This window comes from Hippopotamus amphibius, chromosome 4, assembly GCF_030028045.1.
Source record: "Hippopotamus amphibius kiboko isolate mHipAmp2 chromosome 4, mHipAmp2.hap2, whole genome shotgun sequence".
Classification (NCBI taxonomy): domain Eukaryota; kingdom Metazoa; phylum Chordata; class Mammalia; order Artiodactyla; family Hippopotamidae; genus Hippopotamus; species Hippopotamus amphibius.
The window spans coordinates 130,950,544-130,969,350 of NC_080189.1; the positions used below are offsets into that span (position 1 = coordinate 130,950,544).

At 35.0% G+C, this 18,807-nt stretch overlaps 1 protein-coding gene across 2 annotated transcripts in view; it reads right to left on the bottom strand.

Moving 5' to 3' along the window:
• Positions 1–1,725: 1,725 nt before the first annotated feature.
• The window catches only part of TRDMT1 (tRNA aspartic acid methyltransferase 1), a 52,760-nt gene continuing 35,678 nt past the window's right edge, over positions 1,726–18,807 (bottom strand). The window contains exons 4-11 of one of the 2 annotated variants that reach the window (XM_057733506.1): positions 15,951–16,022; positions 15,272–15,337; positions 14,343–14,412; positions 13,784–13,867; positions 12,058–12,401; positions 9,900–9,957; positions 8,928–9,057; positions 1,726–2,204 (exon numbers count right to left, since the gene is read on the bottom strand). In XM_057733506.1, the coding sequence (XP_057589489.1) occupies positions 2,104–2,204; positions 8,928–9,057; positions 9,900–9,957; positions 12,058–12,401; positions 13,784–13,867; positions 14,343–14,412; positions 15,272–15,337; positions 15,951–16,022 (925 nt within the window). In that variant the 3' untranslated portion in view covers positions 1,726–2,103. The remainder of the gene's footprint in view (positions 2,205–8,927; positions 9,058–9,899; positions 9,958–12,057; positions 12,402–13,783; positions 13,868–14,342; positions 14,413–15,271; positions 15,338–15,950; positions 16,023–18,807) is intronic. The other variant, XM_057733507.1, reaches the window with a different exon arrangement.

Consider the following 18,807-nt stretch of genomic DNA (forward strand, 5'->3'; position numbering starts at 1 on the left):
ATGGATATACGTCCATAATTTAAAATTTTTCACAAAGCTATATTTTATCTCCTAGTTTGTAAGCACATGTCTCCACAGAGCTTTTGTGTGTTTATAACTGGTGCACTGTAACTAGACATATTTTGTGTAGCACTGTGCAGTGGGGTATAGGACAGTATAATTACAGCATAATCACAGTAAAACGCTGAACCTTCTTACTGGTAAGAATCTTTTCGTCAGTGGGGAAGACCTAGAGAAAGTGTGCCAGAATCATTTCAGATAGCTGTATACTATCGTTATGAAACTTGTACTAAGGTTTGCCTTTAAACACATGCCCAAAATGTAGAGTGATACCTGATACATATATGCATTGGCCCACAACTTCCCTATTCCCATATTTACCTATGAGTTCTTCTGAAAAACGGTGGTGGGGAGTGATTTTTTTAATTGCGATGAAATGCACGTAACATAAAATTTGCCATTTAAACATTTTCAAGCATGCAATTCAGTGGCATTAAGTACATTCATGCTGTTGTGCAACCATTACCATTATCCACCTCCAGAGCTTCTTCTCCTCCCCAGAGACTCCACAACCACTAAACTCTAACTCCCATTTCCCTGGTCCCCTGGAGCCCTGATAGCCGCTAGTCTTCTTTCTGTCTCTATGAACTTGATTCTTGTACATACCTCATATAAAAGGAATTATACAGACTTTGTCTTTTTGTGCCTGGTTTATCTCACTGAATATAATGTCTTCAAGATTTATCCACATTGTAACATGTGTCAATTTCCTTCCTTTTTACAGCTGAATATCTTGAATAATGCTGCAATGAATACTGGTGTACAAATATGAGTCCCTCTTTTAGATTCTTTTGGGTATATACCTAGAAGTGGAATTGCTTTATCATATGGTAATCCTACGTTTAATTTTTTAAAGGAATTATCATCTATCTTCTATAGAGGCTGCACTATTTTACATTCCCATCAGTAATGCATAGGGTTCCAATTTTTCCACATCAGTATGGTTGTTTTTTAAGAATAAAAATATGAATTAAAATTTGGTGAATCAATTTCTCATCTTATTTCCTTTCATTTCTCTTCTATTTGTCACTTGCTTTTATCATTAATATCAAAACCATAAGATTTATGATGCAAGATTTAGTCTGATTAGAGTCCTAATTCCAAGAAGTCTATGTCTTGGGAGAGACAGAGAAAGTTAAGAGTTATAAAAGTTAATTCATATGGAATGGGGTCAGAGGGCAGCATTCCCTCCCTAAAATCTTAATGCTGTGCTACATTCCTTAGCACATGATGGCAAATTCAGCTTACAACCAGAAGCTGAAAAGGAAGACAGAAACAAGCTCTGGAAATAGCACACTGAAGGTAAGCATGTACAAGTTAGAACAGGACTGTGAGTTTTGTCCTTCAGGAGGAATCAGAACTAAGATAACTAGATAATGTGAGCCCGCACTTTCCATGGCATACTCACGGACAGGCCATCAAGAACTGGAGTTATTACTTCTGACGTATTCTCCAGACTGTTGTATAAGGAGAATGATGGTAATGTGGCCTAAAATATTACACACATTTGTTTAGATAAATAAAGGAATGTTTAAAAAACTGAAATTAAGTAAAACATTCAATATTTTAAACAGGCTAGAATTAGAATCCTCGTTTTAGAAATAGGAAGAATCATTTAAAAAAAAGTAAAATGATAGATTCATAAAGCAACTTCTTTAATTAACATACACAAATACACAGTTTCTCAAGGTCATATAGTATGCCTGCTATGACACCTTGTAAAATATTCATGTAGACATTAAAATTCTAATGTTCCTTAATTTGTCTATACCATAATATTATTAAGGGAATATTTTACATACATATTTAACAATTTCATATGAAAATATATTCTCCTAAAGTATAACAATAATTTTCACCTTACAAAACACAGTAATATAAATTGAAGGAAACAAAATGGCATTTTCCTGATAAATCCAAATTTCTCATTAACGAGCAAGATAATTGAGTTGAATTTTCTCAAAATTAATTCAAAAAAGAATTCCAGAATTATTATCTGGATATGATGGAGAACTGTGACCATCTTTCAGAGTTATTTAAAAATCATTTACATAGGATTTTGATTAGTTTGGCTACTACATGCACATTGAGACTATTTCCAAGGAGACGGTAACACTGTTTGACGGTTGTGTTCTCAGGAAATCCTAGAAAAGAGAGATAGCAATTTATAACACAATCATTTGCAATATTAACTTCCAGAGATAAAAGGACATATTCTTTAGTAAGAGCACAGTGGTTATTTACATAAATAAGTCCCTAAGGTCTCCATGAAGGTCAATTAACAAATGAGAATTTGGAGTCAAAAATATAACATACCATTGTTTACACAATGTGATACTATCATATCACATATCGTATTCTCTCAGTACACACATGTACACGCACAACATCCACAGAAGTAACAGAAACCTGGGTGCTAGTACACTTTAGGAAAAGCAGTGGCTACCACTTTTTCAGTTATTTTATTTAATAATAGACTTAAGGAGACAGAATTCACATACTATAAAATGTACCTTTTTTTTTCTTCCCCAAAGGGAAACTTTATGTATTTATTTATTTATGGCCGTGCCACATGGCTCATGGGATCTTAGTTCCTGAAACAGTGATTGAACTCGGGCCCTCAGCAGCGAGGGCATGGAGTCTCAACCACTGGACTGCCAGGGAATTCCCTAAAATGCACCTTTTTAAAGGGTACGATTCAGTGGTTTTTAGTATAGTCACAGAGTTTTCCATACATCTCCACTACTTAATTCCAGAACAGTTTCATCACCTCAAAAAGAAAGCTGGCCCACAGCTAACAACATACTCAATGATGAAAGCTAAAAATTTTCCTCTAAGATCAGGAACAAGACAAAGATACCCACTCATGCCACTTTTATTCAACATAGTATTAGAAGTCCTAGCCAGAACAATTAGGCAAGAAAAAGAAATAAAAGGTATCTAAATTGGAAAGGAAGAAGTAAAACTATCACTATCTGCAAATTACATGATATTATATATAGAAAACCCTAAAGACTTCATCAAAATATGTTTAGAATAAATGAATTAAGTTGCAGTATAGAAAATCAATATACAGAAATCTGCTGCATTTCTATACACTAACAACAAACTATCAGAAAGAGAAAATAAGATAACAATTCCATTTACAACTGCATCAAAAAGAATAAAATACCTAGGAATAAATTTAACCAAGGAGGTGAAATACATGTACACTAAAAACTATAAGACATTGATGAAAAAAACTGAACAAGACACAAATAAAGGTACTCCACGCTTGTGAATTGGAAGACTTTATATTGTTAAAATGTCCATATTACCCAAAGCTACCTACAGATGTAATGCAATCCCTATCAAAATCCCAATGGCATTTTTCACAGAAATAGAACCAACAATCTTAAAATTCGTATGGAATCACAAAAGATCCCAAGTAGCCAAAGCAATATTGAGAGAGAAGAACAAAGCTGGAGGCATCGTGCGCCCTGACTTCAAACTACATTACAAAGTTACAGTAATCAAAACAGTATGGCAATAGCCTAAAAAGATGCAGAAATCAATGGAACAGAATAGACAGCCCATAAATAAATCCACACATAGGTGGTTAATTAATTTATGACAAGGAAGCTGAGAATATACAATGGGGGAAAAGAAAGTCTCTTCAATAAATAATACTGGGAAAACTAGACAGCCACATGCAAAAGAAGGAAACTGGACCACTATTTTATACCATATACAAAAACTAACTCAAAATGAATTAAACACCTGAATATAAGACCTGAAACCATAAAACTCCTAAAAGAAAACATAGGTGGTAAATTCCTTGACATCAGTCTTGTTCATGGTTTTCTGGATCTGACTGTAAAAGCAAAGGCAACAAAAGCAAAAGTAAACAAGTGAGACTACATCAAACTAAAAATCTTCTGTACAGCAAAGGAAATGATCAGCAAAATGAAAAGGCAATCTACTGAACAGGAGAAAATATTTGCAAATCATATATCTGATAAAGGGTTAATATCCAAATTATATAATGAAGTCATAAAATTCAATAGCAAAACAATAAATAATCAGATTAAAAAACAGGCAGAGGACCTGAATAAAAATTTTTACGAAGAAGACATACAGATGGCCAACAGGCACATGAAAAGATGTTCAACATCACTAATCATCAGGGAAATGCAAATCAAAACCACAATGAGATATTACTTCACACTTGTAGAATGGCCATTATCCAAAAGACAAGAAATAACCAGAGCTGATGAGGGTGTAGAGAAAAGGGAGCCCTTGTGCACTGTTGGTAAGAATTTAAATTGGTGCAGCCACTATGTAAAACAGTATGGAGGTTCCTCAAAAAATTAAAAATAGAACAATCATATAATCCACTGATTCTACTCTGGGTATTTACCCAATGAAAACAAAAACACTAATTAGAAAAGATAAGTACACCCCCATGTTCACTGCAGCATTATTTACAATAGACGATACAGAAACAAACTGTCCACTGATAGATGAATGAAAAAATACACACACACACACACACACACACACACACCATGCAATACTACTCAGCCACAAAAAAGAATGAAATCTTGTCATTTGCAACAACATGGATGGATCTTGAGGACATTAAGCTAAGTGAAGTCAGACAGAGAAAGATAAATAGTGTATGATCTCACATGTGGAATCTAAAAACCAAAGCAAGCAAACAAACAAATTTAAAAAACCAAGGTCATAGATACAGAAAACAGATTGGTGGTTACAGAGGTGAAGGCAAAATGGGTGAAATGGGTCAAAAGGTACAAACTTCCAGTTATAAAAATAAAAAAGTCCTAGGGATATAATGTAGAGCATGGTTACTATAGTTAGTAATACTGCATTGCATATCTGAAAATTGCTAGGAGAGATCTTAAAAGTCCTCATCATAAGAAAAAAAAATTTCTGTAACTATGTACGGTAATAGATATTAACTAGATTTATTGTGGTGGGTGACCATTTTGCAGTGTATACAAATGTTGAATCATTATCTTGTAACATTGTACATCTGAAACTAATACAATGCTATATGTAAACTGTATACTTTAAAACAAATTTTTTTAAAAAACAATACTGGTAACCATTAGCAGTCAACTCCCCTTTCCCCTCCCTGCCCCTCAACTACTAATCTACTTTCTGTTCTATAGATTACCTATTCTTAACACTTCATACAAATGGAACCATACAATACGTTGTGTCTTTTGTTTCCGGCTGCTTTCACATAATGCTTTCAAGATTCATTCATGTTGATTCTGGAATATTTTTTAAAAGCAAAGTATTCTATGTTTAATATTTTAGTCCTTATTAATAACACTATGTATTAACAATATTATGTATGTTGTATACAACTATAAAATATAATGTAACTCAAACTTCAAGCATATCAGTAAGAATTATCTCATCCAAGGGGGAAAAAAAGGTTTATTCATGTTGTAACGTGTACCAGTAGTTCATTCCTATCTATGTCTGAATAATATTCTATCATATGGATACACTACATTTTACTTATCCATTCATTCATTGATAGACATTTGGGTTTTTTCCCTACTTTTGATTATTATAAACATTGCTGTTATGAACACAGACACATGTATGTACGTGTAAGTTTTTTTCTATTTTCTTGGATATACACCTAGGGGTGAAATTGCAGGATCATACAGTAACTCTGTGTCTAACATTTGAGGAGCTGCCAGAATTCTTCCTAAGGCAGCTGCACCATTTTATTTTCCCGCCAGCAGTGTACAAGCAATCTGATTCTCCACAACTTGTCAGTACTTATTGTTTGTCTTTTTGTGAAGTGGTACCTTACTGTGGTTTTGGTTTACCTTTCCCTAATATTTAATGATGTTGAACATCTTTTCATGTATTTATTGGCCATTTATTTTCTTTGGAGGAATATCTATTGAAATCCTTTGCTCACTTTTAAATTGGATTATTTTTCTTTTTATTGTTGAGTCATAAGAGTTATTTATATATTCTGGATACAAGTCCCTCACAGCTGTTTTTTTATATTCTGCTTCCACAAATTGACATTCTCATACTGAAGTTAAATTTGCTACATTCTTTTTCAAAACGAAATGGCCCACAGATGCGTTTGCTGAAACAAAACCTTGTACGTACCACTGTCCATGCATAAGAATGGACACTAGAATCTTAGTTACAATATCAGAATTTCACATTCAGAATCCTTTGGCATAGCAATTAAATAAAGGAAAAGCAAATCAGGTAATAAGGGAAATAATTAAAGAGTATTAAAAATAGCAAAATTTCATATAGCAAAATTTCAAAACCTGGTAAAGTTGCTTCATCAACACTAGACATCATACTTACTGCAATAAAATAACAGTGATTACCATAATAAAACTATATTTGCAATTGAGCATGATCATAAAATTGCTATTATAAAGATACCATGTCTTAGGCAAGCACATTATTCATCTCAAATTATTTACTTCAAAGCAGCCAGAGACAGAAATACACCTACAAGCTTTTAGACTATCCCAGGGATGGTCTTTTCAGATATCAAGATTATATCATAGGGAAAGAAATGGCTGAAAACAAGTCAGATTTGTAAAAATTCTATATATACACACACACATGCATGTATTTTATACATAGATATTAAAATCTAAACTCACTTGTGGAAAAAAATTACATAATTTTTTAAAGCTAAAAGCTGACTTTTAAAAACCTTAGGTACATTAAAAATAATAATCTTCAAAAACAAAGAAACCTAGAATTAACAAGGTCAAGATAGCAGCTTTGATTCAGTAAGTGTAGGTTAGTGTCTGTCTCTTCCAAAGCCTGCTCTCTCAAGAATGCATGCCACTAGCCACAAAGAGAACCAGGACAAAATGTGCGGGAGAATCAATGCAAATCCATCATTGCCGGTCGACAGGCAGCTCAAAGAATGCCCAGTTTGGACCCAAGGTCAGTGAGGTCAGAGGCACATGTGAAGGACAGTTCTGTCACAGTGCTGCTCAGTGGTGACAAAAGGGCACTGACTATACACATATATCACATACTTTAAAAGAAGGTTAAGCAATTAAAAAGCTTTTCTTGCATGTATTATATATATATATTTTCAGAGAACTTTGAAAAATCTTATTTTGTCCTTTATATATCTTTAAATACCGAGAAAAAGTATTTATAAAGTAAAAGTTATAACATCTATCATTTAAAATATAAAAGCACAAATTTTATATTATATGTCAGATAGTTTGTAAACATGTTATATATGTTAACTCACTTAACTATTACAACAACCCTAAGAAGCTGGTGCTGTAATTATCCCCATTTTACAGATGTGTAAATTAAGGCAGAGGGTGGCTTCAGAAGGGCTAGGATTCACACTTGGTCAGTCTGACTCTGGGGTCTGTGCTAAATTTTATTATTACCAAAGTGATTACTACTACTTGAAAAAATAAGCACTCAAAACTTAGAAATCAGTTGTTATTAGACAGTAAATCTCTTTTGGCTCTGTAGTGCTATGGAAAGAACCTTTGATTGCTCATCCTAAAAAATGAAAGAAAAAAAAAAGTAAGCAGGACAATAGACTGGGAATTGAATTCCTGAGTCCAATTCTCAGTTCTTTGTTTTGATGTTCTCATTCACTTTGCGACATAAACTAAGACAAGGAAAGTCTATATTTTCTTAAAAAACACTCCCTGGGATATCTCAAACTGAATAAGATCACCAAGAAAAAGGCAGATAGTACAAAATAAAGCTGGTTGCTGTGACTACATTTGGAGAATCATTACCAAGAGGGTAGTCAAATTCTATAGGCAATTTGTTCCCAACATACAAAAAGATGCATTCCAAACCTCAACTTGAACCCATTATTTAGATTTTAAAACATGGTCTATTTAACCCATCATGTTCTTCAAGAATAGTACTGTATTAATATTACAACAACATTAGATTTAGCAAAGTTTGGCTTTTCTGCATTCAAGCTCCCAATCAGTTATCAAAAACACATTTCCTCCTTGTTCAGCCCTGGAAACATCTGAGGGAGGTCTATCTCTCTCCCTTCCATGAGCATCCACTAATGAGAGCACGGGTGCCAAGAAAATAGGATCAGGAAGGGGCAGGGTGCTCAAAGAAGCAAAGGCACTGTGTCTAGTCTCCTAATAGCAACAGTCCCTGGCATTCCTCAATTATGACAGGCAGTAGGACTCTGCCTTTCTCACTCTGCAACCATATCTTCTTTTTTGTTCTTGAGATTTCATCTTCAGATTCCCTAATTTTGTGTCAATTCTGGCATCTGTGCTCCCGAGTCACCCTTACTTTCCATTAGGAAAGCTCCTTCCTAGACCATCTCTCTTCTCCACTTAAACCTTGTAGGGAAGGACAAAGGTGTATAGCTGATAAGAATGTATCTCTGAAGGGAAGAAATACAAACACATACCGCATCCCTCACACACAAATAAATTCCTCACCGCCTATTAATTTCTCCATTAAAAAAAAGACAATTCTAGGCATTCTCTCATAAGATTTAGTGTGGGGTTACTTGAATAGTACTCCTAGAAGCAAAAAAATAAATTTGACACCCATCTGTGGGGAAGGGTGAGGAAGTGCTGAGTTGGCCCTTCTGTTCCTGCAAAGCAGCTGGAACCATTACTGGAGTAAAAGCAGAAGGAGAATTGAGTCTGAAGGGAATGGCAGGTTATGAACAAAAACAGACACAGGAGGAAGGAAAATGTCAAAAATGGCACAATCAGGAAAGGAAGTGTTCTCACATCCGTCTGGGCACGGGTTTGTTCATAAACTATGCGTGAGTCCCTAATGAATCTTGAGACCTTTAATCAGTGAAAGCTGGGGTCTCCGTGTTTCCCACATACCGAACTCTGGAGGAAATCCAAGGAGATTTGCTATTTCTTTAGGAGTGAAAAATCGAAGCTGAAGCATTAACAACCTTGCTATCTTTTCTTCTTGTGACAAATTGGTAAGGGACTTGTAGATGTTCTCAATCTGTAAGAAAACATCCAAGACAACTAATAAAGTACAGTGCAATTAGATTTGTTAAGATAGTATCTCTTGTGAACCAGTTTAAAAATGAATAACGTATATTCCACCGTAACACATGGAAGCACAGGATTAAATGTCTCTGTGCAATGAACTGTATAATTGGTTCTTCAAGGGCAAGATAAACTCTGAAAACAAACAAAAGCTTAATGTTGACCAGATCAGGATACTTTCAGTATATCTGTCATTTTTGGTCCCTCAATGACAAGACAAGAACAAGGATGCAGATGCAGAGAATAGACTGGAGAACTCGAGGTTTTGGGGGCGGGGGGGGGGGCGGGGGGTGAAGGGGAAGCTGAGACGAAGCAAGAGAGTAGCACAGATATATATATACTACCAACTGTAAAATAGATAGCCAGTGGGAAGTTGTTGTATAACAAAGGGAGTTCAACTCGAGGATGGAAGATGCCTTAGAGGACTGGGATGGGGAGGGTGGGGGGGACTGGAGGGAGGGTGGGGGGGGGAGTCAAGGGAGGGAGGGAATACGGGGATATGTGTATAAAAACAGATGATTGAACTTGGGGTACCCCCCAAAAAATAATAAATAAGTAAATTTAAAAAAAAAGATAAAAAGTAAAAACATAAAACACTTTTTGTATTGATACGTATACTCATATCTAGCAACAAGAAAAAGAGAAGATTTATTCTATAGTAAATAACTATTACAAATGCATATTCATTCCATTTGAACATGTAAAATTATTTTAACATTCTCAAATTTTAAGTATTAAACATAATGTTATTTAAAGTAATTTTCAAATATTTTAGTTCTGAAGCATGCATAGTACCTGCACATCCTCTGTGGTCTGCAACACAGATCCTGTTCCTTCTACGTAGCGTCCATAACTGAAAAATTCACACAAATATTCTGTAGCATCTAGTATATCTTTAATGCTAAATTTTTAAAATATTTCTTCAATGAATCAATCACTCTTACACAGTTACATCCTTCTGAAATATTCTGAATAACATCACATAAATATGCTTTGTAATTTAAAAAATTACTAGGTGAAAGACATAAGATCATCCTATTTAAACTTCTCAGACACTAAACTTGGATAGTTTTTGGTGTGTAAATACTATTTTGCATTATGCATTATTGTTATTTTTCAAATGTCATGTTTTAAATGTTCATCACATTTAAATGCACAGGACGTGTGCATTTGTTATGACCTCACAGCCAAATGCTATTCAATACTGGCATCCCTGCCACATTAGACCAAATGTTATGCAGGTGAAAATAAATTGCTGCTAACTTTTTTATAATGCCTGAATCATCTTTTCTTCTCATGAACCCAAAACCCTACTCTCTAGTCCCATGACCAACTCCAGCCCACCAAACATGCAAGGGCCTCTTACTGTAACACAGTACGTTTCTACTCTTTATCATACAACAATCACACTACTGTTAAAAAAACAGAAGTACAAAAAATATGAAACACTACAGAAATGCAAGGTATTAGTAATGTTTCTTTCCCTAAGATCATTGCCAAGCTGGCTGTTTGACATTTTTTTTTTCCTAATAGACAAATTTAAAATATAAATTAGAGAAAGTCACATCACAGAAAAGCTGTTTTCTTCTATATCATGCGTGTGTGTGTGTATGTGTGTGTGTGAGTTTATATTATCTACACTAAAATAGACTCCTACAATAAGGCTTCTTTTATACTATTTTTATAATTATAAAAGAATTTCAAGGTTGTTTTGTATTACAAAATTGATAAGTCCTGTTTTATGAGAGTCCTAAACAGAACCTATCAGACTTGGAAACAGACAACAGCTGATTGAAGTCTTCTGAGGTAATGGAAAGTAATAAACCTGTTCCCCTGGAAGTACAAGGGCAGAGTATGATAAAGTCAGAATGAGCCCAGTACAATTATATCAGGGGCATAGTGTCTTGTGCAAGGTACTAGGCAGGTACTACCTACCCAACTAGTAGGTAAAGAGAGAAGTCTTGAATTTTTAAATCATACAACTACCTATCAAAGGAGCCTGAGTGGCATTAACAAAGCAGAGCTAGGGATCTCTTAAAAATTTTCTCAAAGGGTCTAATTTCCCCCTTCCTTCTAGGTTCAAAAAAAAAAAGGTTGAAAAACACATTAACACTTGAGAAATAAACCAAAGGATGTCCCCTAAATATCCATCAATAGATAACCAGCAGAAAAAAATTATGATACACCTATATAAGTATAGGAAAGTTCTCGATGTACTCACACTCAATAATATCCAAATTATATTGTGCAATGGAAAAAAAGGGCACATAATAATGAATATAGTATGCTCCCATTTACTTAAAAGAGGGGGTAAAAATATACATGTGTATTTAAACACACCTCATACATAATACCTCTGGAGGATGAGAGAGTAAACTGGAATCATCGGGTGCACATAGGGAGGGAGACTAGATGAACAAGAGGCAGGACTGGAAGGGAGTCTTACAGTTTTAGCTCCTTTTGAATTATGAACCATGAGACTATACTACTTATTCAAAAATTAAATAAAATTTAAATATGCTCTAATGAGCTCCAGGATATTCAATTTTATTTCTTGATATTAAAATTTAATTTTTTCTTATACATTGTTCATGAAAGTGGACAGAAATTTTTGAGCTACCATAAAAAGAAAGGTGCTAAAAAATTAGCAATTCACCATCCATAGAAACCATGTTTGCACCGTGGGTGATTAAGCGCCTATGAAGGTCACCAAACAATGGCGTTGTCTCCTATGAGCACTGCTGTGGGTAGTGCACATGATGTGCTGCCAGAAGGAACCTTCACTCATGCATTCTACTGAACACGAAAACAGGCAATTAAGGGCAAAAGGAAATCATTCTAGCAGAAACGTTTTATAAAATGCTCCTTGTTTTCAGAAGAACTGAAAGAAATAATAGTTATGAAAACCTGGTTATTTTGGATATGCCATGAATAGAGACTCATTAAAACCTACCCTTTTGTAAAGCACGTGGACCTTCTGGAAGTGGGCTTAACAATGTCCAGCAAAAGAGCATATCGCAGCAATGACTTTGGTGGTAAGAAGTATGAATTCATGTCAATGTCATCTTCAAGAAAATCTTTCAGCATGCGCACAGAGAGATCACTGTCCTGTTGATGTTTCCTCTCAATTTCTCCTGCAGTTTCAAGCTTAAAAAGAATGGCCTCTTTTCCAGAACACTGCATGCTGCTATCAAAGTAAATACTTGGCTCAATTTTCTTTTCATCAATTTTCTTTTCTGCATCTATCGCATGTTTGTGTGGATGTTCAGATTCAGTTTGGGGGAACTCCATCAGTACCTGGCATTAAGTAAAAATACACAAATTGTCAAAAGCTTTCTTAAAAATAAAAGACAAATTAATAACATCCAGTCAGCATTATACAAAAAAATTCTTTAGCTTTTACTGAGTTGTCATTAAAAAGATAGAAATTGAGGTTTACTAGTATTTATACAAGTTATTACAAGTTTTTCATCACATAGGATAGGCCATCAGGCTACAGATGATTTATTTCATGAAATTACTGCTTTCTGAATTAAACCATTCAACGAAGTAATAGGAAGTACGCTGAATGCAGAGGCAGCATCATATGTGGAAAAGAAGTTGAGAAAGCAAGAGGAACATTTCCAGAAAATGTGTTTGCCATTCCCTTTATTTAAAAAAAAAAAAAAAAAGCAAAAAAAAAAAAACAAAAAAAAAACCACAAAAAAACACACCTAGAACATACCCATGATCTAAAGGAAAATTAGTAACTAAAAATAAAAAGCACTCTTCATCCTGAAAGGTTATTTCTATTCTTGAGTCCCACAGGAAAAACTTGTTCCTACAAAACAGGTAACCTAGTATAAAGTCCTATTTTAGGAAAGAAAAAACAGTTCCAGGAATTTTTAATGGTGAAGTCTTTGTTAATACACTTTATACACTGTCTTTGGAACTGCCCACTATGAAAGGGAGATATATTGCTGTTGTATTATATAACACAATGTTGTGTAATACTGGTATCGTATTACAGAAGATCAAACGATACTACTGAACCCCTGCCAGTAGGACATGATTTTTGAGTTCTTACCTGTGATGGTTACAGAGAGCATCACTGAACCACTGAAACTCTGTTATCCTCACCAGTTTTCAGCAGAAACATATAAAATTGCTAGCATAATGAGAGATCCTATCTATAGCAATTGAGCATTTTATTCTAGATTGTACTGATCATTACCATATTTTAATCAATTAAGGCTAAATAGCATAGACTTCAAAGAAAATGCAACCAACGTGTGAAAATACTCAAGCCACTTTTAAGACAGTATACTGAATTTTATTGAAAGTAGTCAATGACTTCTATTGAGGGGGGAAAATAATAGATGCAAAAGAGTCAACTGTCAGAAGAGAAATTATAGGGGGAAAGGAGGATAACAGCACTAACGGTAAGTTTTTACTTTTAACTTATTTTTTTCTAATGATGAAAGAAAAGTTTCTGGTTTTCTTTCAAGCAATTAAAGTGGTGTCAAGAGGGAGAAAAGGCCAAGAAGATAGACCTAGGACATACTCTCTATTACAGGCACGAGAGGACACGCGTAAACCTCCACAAAGCAGTTCCTGAAAATTAATTAGCAGACTGAGATATATTTACAACAGATAAATAATAATAATGATGGTGGGAAAAACAACAATAGTAATAATACCTGACCAGGGGCTTGAAAAGGGAACGGCTCTGACTGAAGCTTTGCAATAAGGAAATACCGCAGCCTTGAATTCGGAATGCCAAGCTGCGAGTAAAGCAGAGCAGTTAGTTGCTAAAGGAAATTAAAGAGATCTGTATCAACTGTCAGCACCTAGTTAAAAAAACTCATATGGGTATACATTAGTTTCTGCCAGACAAAATTCTGCTACTGATTTGCGGAAGACTTCTCTGTAGAAAATCCTTAAACCTTTAAACTGTCACTTTGTATCTTTATTTGTATGAAATAAAAATGGAATTGGATGAATCATACATCCATGAGTCACTTTCACTTTATATTTCACAGGTAAAAGTCATATAGACATTCTTACATTCATTATTGATAGCACAGTAATCATAAAAAATAATTCACATACAGCTATAAAATTCATATATAGAAAGAACCATGTCTGAACTAATTTCAATATTTACCTATAATATTATCCAAAATGAATCCATTCTTTTTATTAAATCAAATTCCCTTTGGGAAAATTTATATAAGAGTTTATAATTGTGGTACCTACAGAGGTTGGAGACAACAGAAATTCTTGGTACTGAAAGCCACAATTTTCTATTGTTTGTATTAACAGGTCTCTGAAAAGACAAAGGGAAAGAAAAAAGCTTTCACTCTATAGTTCGAACTGGGGTTCTTATATAAATTATACATAAAACTTCATTTTATGTGAAAATTGTATCTTCAACTCAAGTTGTTTAGAAAGAGAATATCCTAGATCTTTTTAAATCCAGTACTTGAGAAATTACTTTTCTCAAAAGAGACAATCCCTATTATAAGTAAATAAAGCTACCAGATAATTTATAAAGCTAATGAGTTAGAATCGCTAATCCACTGAAGATAAGCTTGCTATGGGGATGGAACTATATCTGCAGCCAATCAGGTGAGGGGATACAGCAGGTGAATCAAGGACTTGTATGCGTTCTCTCCAGCTGGGCCCTGACACAGGGCTTGCTTCTTCAACACAACTGTAAGACAGAAAATGCCTGTCAGGAGGACCAATTCTTTTTTTTTTTTTTTTAATGTCTTTATTGGAGTATAATTGCTTTACACTGTTGTGCCAGTTTCTGCTGTACAACAAAGTGAATCAGCTTTATTTATACATCTATCTCCATACCCCTCCAATTCTTATGGAAAACATCCTACTTCTAAAGAAAAAGGCACCAATAGAAGGAGCTAAAATTGAGAAACACCATCTTCATTAAAAAGAGTACTCATGCTGGAAAAATTCAAACATCAAAATGGGAGAGAATCAATTGAACCTAACTTTGTGATACTTCACATTACTAAGTATTCAAAGTCAGTATTAATGAATAAACTACATAAGATATATAAAATGTCAGAATGTATATGCTTATTTTTAAGATCTTTATTTCACAACAGCTCCTATTATAAAATATACCAAGTCTAAGATGAACAAAAGACCAACACATTTTTTACCTTGTAGAAGATACTTCAAAACCTTTAACATTTTCTAAAAGAATATACTTCGGTAATTTTTGTAATCTAAAAAACAAAAACAAATGGAATTCCAAACATCTCATTACTAAGAAGTAAGAAGTAAAGAAAATCCTTACTTGTGGGAAATACGACATAAGTTATTGTCCAAACTCTTTTTATAAAAGAATTTTATAAGGGATGGAGACACCTTATATTTTATTTCTTTTCCCCGTAAACAAGGGACACCTGATAAAACTAACATTTGAAATGTTAATTTCCATTGAAGTTTAAGTCAAAACAAGGTTTTGCACAGAGCCTCTGAGCTGCACAGCTCAAAGGGCTGACGTTTCCATAGATGGCGGCTTCTAGGGTTAGCAGCACAAGTTTCCAGACCTCGGGCAACAGCATTCACTAACATTAGCATCATTTGCACTAATACTGTGAGCAGAGGCAATAGAATTCAGCTTTCAGGGTGTAATGCCCTGTCACTTCCTTTAGCGGCAACTGGCAACTGTGGAAAGGACAAACATTTGCAGTTACGCCACTGGTCGTGGCAGAAGATAAGTGCCACGCACAGTGTCTGTATAAGCTGCTAATCTATAAAATGACAAACATTATGTGCTTCTAGATGCACAATTTTACATTTAAGGTAAGCTTGTACAGGAATCTAAGGTTTTACCTTGGAAGAATATCTAGAATATATAAGAAGCTATTCGTCCTTGGATCAGTCACATCACCTTGCAGGCCAATTCTAAAAGGGATAAGGAAAATAAATAAGTTCATCAAGAATTGTACATAAAGATAACAAATCACTTTTAAAAAGTCAAAACACAGAGCTAAAATTACTTGGTCCTGTGGGGGGAGGTGGGGGAGCGGGGGGCTGGGGTGGGATGAATTGAGAGATTGGAATTGCCACATACACATTACTAATAAGAAAAAATACATCAAATTGTACACTTTAAATACATGCAGTTTATTGTATGTCAATTGCATCTCTATAAAAGTTCTAAAAAAAATAAAATTACTTGGTCCTCACAAAAAACACGATCATCTCTGTTGCTATAGAGAACAAAATATATTTATTCACTTAATTAAAAAGAAAAAAGCCTCATCTATCTAATAAATATTACAATATAATATGCCCAAATGACTTACATGAGGCAAGACAAGAAGTCAACGAAGAATAAAATCAATTACCCTCTTAAAATTACTTTATGTAGGCAAGACACACACACACACACACACACACACACACGCATACACGCACACTTGGCTGATGACATCTTTTGCTCTGCCCCAAGTGAGACAACAAAACTTCAGATGAATGGGCTGGTTGGGCAGGGTGGCAATGTGGAGTTGATGGCATTGATAACTTATCACCATACCATCTAAGCAGACCAAGGTAGTAGGTAAGACTAGGATAATCTTGTCCAATATAAATAGGAGAGATTAAAGCTGAAGGCTTGATTCTACACGAAGGAGCTGCAACTTGGTTACACTGACTTACATCAAAACAGGTCATGTGAGCAGGCAGTATTTGGACTAGCAATTAGATCTTATAAGTAACATTCAATAGGATCAAGAACCAAGCAGAAAGGAAGACTGAGTCTGGGCATGAATTGTAGCAACAGAGGACTAGGCTTAAGCCCCTGCTACTGACTAGCTTCATAGTCTTAAATAAGTTACTTGACATCACGTGTCAGTTTCCTCACACCTGATAGCAGGACCGAAATCATCATGGATCTGAGGCTCACATGGGAGATTAGAGTGGACTTGAATAGATTCCTCAGAAATCTTGGGTTCCTCTCATTTTTCCCCTTTCCTCTCAGTGTTCCAAAGATGCCCATATTACAGAATCAGTTACTGCGGCCGTCAGCAGCTGCGGCTCAGCTCATACAGAGCGGGCGTAGCAGGAGGGAAGACGCCGGGCCCAGCGCAGCGATATCTGAAGCATCAGAGCGGTGGGCTGCACTCTGTTCTGAACCTCCCACTTACTGTAGTTAAATAGGCCATACACTTGCATGTGCTCGGAGCCATCTTTACATGGAATGCCCGCCTTCACTGATAAATTCCCAACCTGCTTTCAGAGACAATGCAGATACCGCCTCTAAAAGAATTCCTCCCTCCTGGTTTGCTGCAACGTAACACCTCTCTCCACCAGGCTCTCATGGCAGCTTCAGCATTCATTTATTATACGCCTTAAATCACATCGTAAGATAACTGTTTGTCAGTCATTCCCCATGGACTGTAAGTTCCTTGAGGATGGGAACTACCGTGTCAAAAGCAACACCTGGCATGTAGGTGCACAATAAATCCTTGGGGAATTAATTTCCTGGAAAACTTGAAGTAAGTCAAAACTTGGATGGAAATTAAGCATGAGACTATTTAAATTAGAATTTTTGCTACATGTTATATCCCACGTAAAATCACATTATGTATTTAAATGGGACTATATAAAATAATAGATGAGTCCTGGCTCTGACACTTCTTAATTGTGTGGCCCTGGGAAAGTTACTTAACCTTTCTATGCCTCAGTTGCTCACTTGTAAAATGATAATACTTGGGGGGGCGGGGGGTGAAGGGGAAGCTGAGACGAAGTGAGAGAGTAGCATAGACATATATATACTACCACCTATGAAATAGATAGCCAGTGGGAAGTTGCTGTATAACAAAGGGAGTTCAACTCGAGGATGGAAGATGCCTTAGAGAACTGGGACGAGGAGGGTAGAGGGAGTCAAGGCAGGGTGGGGGGGGAGTCGAGGGAGGGAGGGGATATGGGGATATATGTACAAAAACAGATGATTGAACTTCGTGTACCCCCCAAAAAATAATAAATAAATAAAATTAAAATGATAATACTAATGCCCACCCCATAAGCTGTTACGTTAAAGGTACACTCCAGTAAGACACTCAGAGGGGCATCACTGTTACCATTATTATTTACAATAATTAAAATATTATTAAAAGTATCTAAATGAAGAAGGATTAGTCAAGATTTTATCTAAAATATAATTCCCTGAAATACACAACCAAATAAATACCATTTAACAAAAAACTGAATTGGAACATAGCTTTAAAAAGTCATCTTATTAATTGTATATATTATTAAATGTAAGTATCAATTTTGAGAAATGTAAAATTCACAAATGCATTCTTGACTGGCTTTAAAATTTTACAGTTAAGTAATTTAGGACTTGAATATTTACTATGGAAATTTACTTTGATTAATCAGTCTTAGGAAGATATTCCTGAATGCTCATTAGTTTAAATAATTTAAGGTAATTTGGGTCAGAAATAAATACCATATCTTCGGTAGGTATTAAAGATATAGTCTCTGCATATCTACTATTGACCACATTACTGTGCTCATCTGGCAGTGATTGCTATTTTCTTTATGATTAATGCTGAATTATAAATGTGAGTAAAGGAATTATTTATGAAAAATTTCAAGACGAGGGCAATGCAGCTGATAGAGTTCAAAAAGTGTCCATGCTTGAAATTACTGTGTGATTTGACTTAATGGGTCCTTCAAAACT